Below are 249 nucleotides of genomic sequence, written 5' to 3' on the forward strand. Positions count from 1 at the left end.
GGCAAGAGATCTCCCACTTTCTTTTAAATCCTTAATATTTTCTTTTACACAGTGCTTGCAATCATACTGATGTCCGCTGGGCCAAAGTTTATCAGTTTATAAGCGATCGACTACAGGCGATACAACAGGATATGTGTATTCAGAGCCTCTGCAATTTTCAGGCAGTTCGGATCCATCAGGCTGTTGTTAGATTTTTCATATATGCACACTACAGGTGAGTGCAGATTATTTTTCCTGTGGATTGCAAGC

General features: G+C 40.6%; 1 protein-coding gene across 2 annotated transcripts in view; it reads left to right on the forward strand.

The window, feature by feature from the left end:
* The window catches only part of LOC119587944 (SAC3 domain-containing protein 1-like), a 9,049-nt gene that overhangs the window by 3,955 nt on the left and 4,845 nt on the right, over positions 1-249 (forward strand). For both annotated transcript variants that reach the window (XM_037936655.1, XM_037936656.1), the window contains exon 4: positions 53-214. In XM_037936655.1, the coding sequence (XP_037792583.1) occupies positions 53-214 (162 nt within the window). The remainder of the gene's footprint in view (positions 1-52; positions 215-249) is intronic.

The sequence above is a fragment of the Penaeus monodon genome, chromosome 23 (assembly GCF_015228065.2).
Source record: "Penaeus monodon isolate SGIC_2016 chromosome 23, NSTDA_Pmon_1, whole genome shotgun sequence".
NCBI classification, from domain to species: domain Eukaryota; kingdom Metazoa; phylum Arthropoda; class Malacostraca; order Decapoda; family Penaeidae; genus Penaeus; species Penaeus monodon.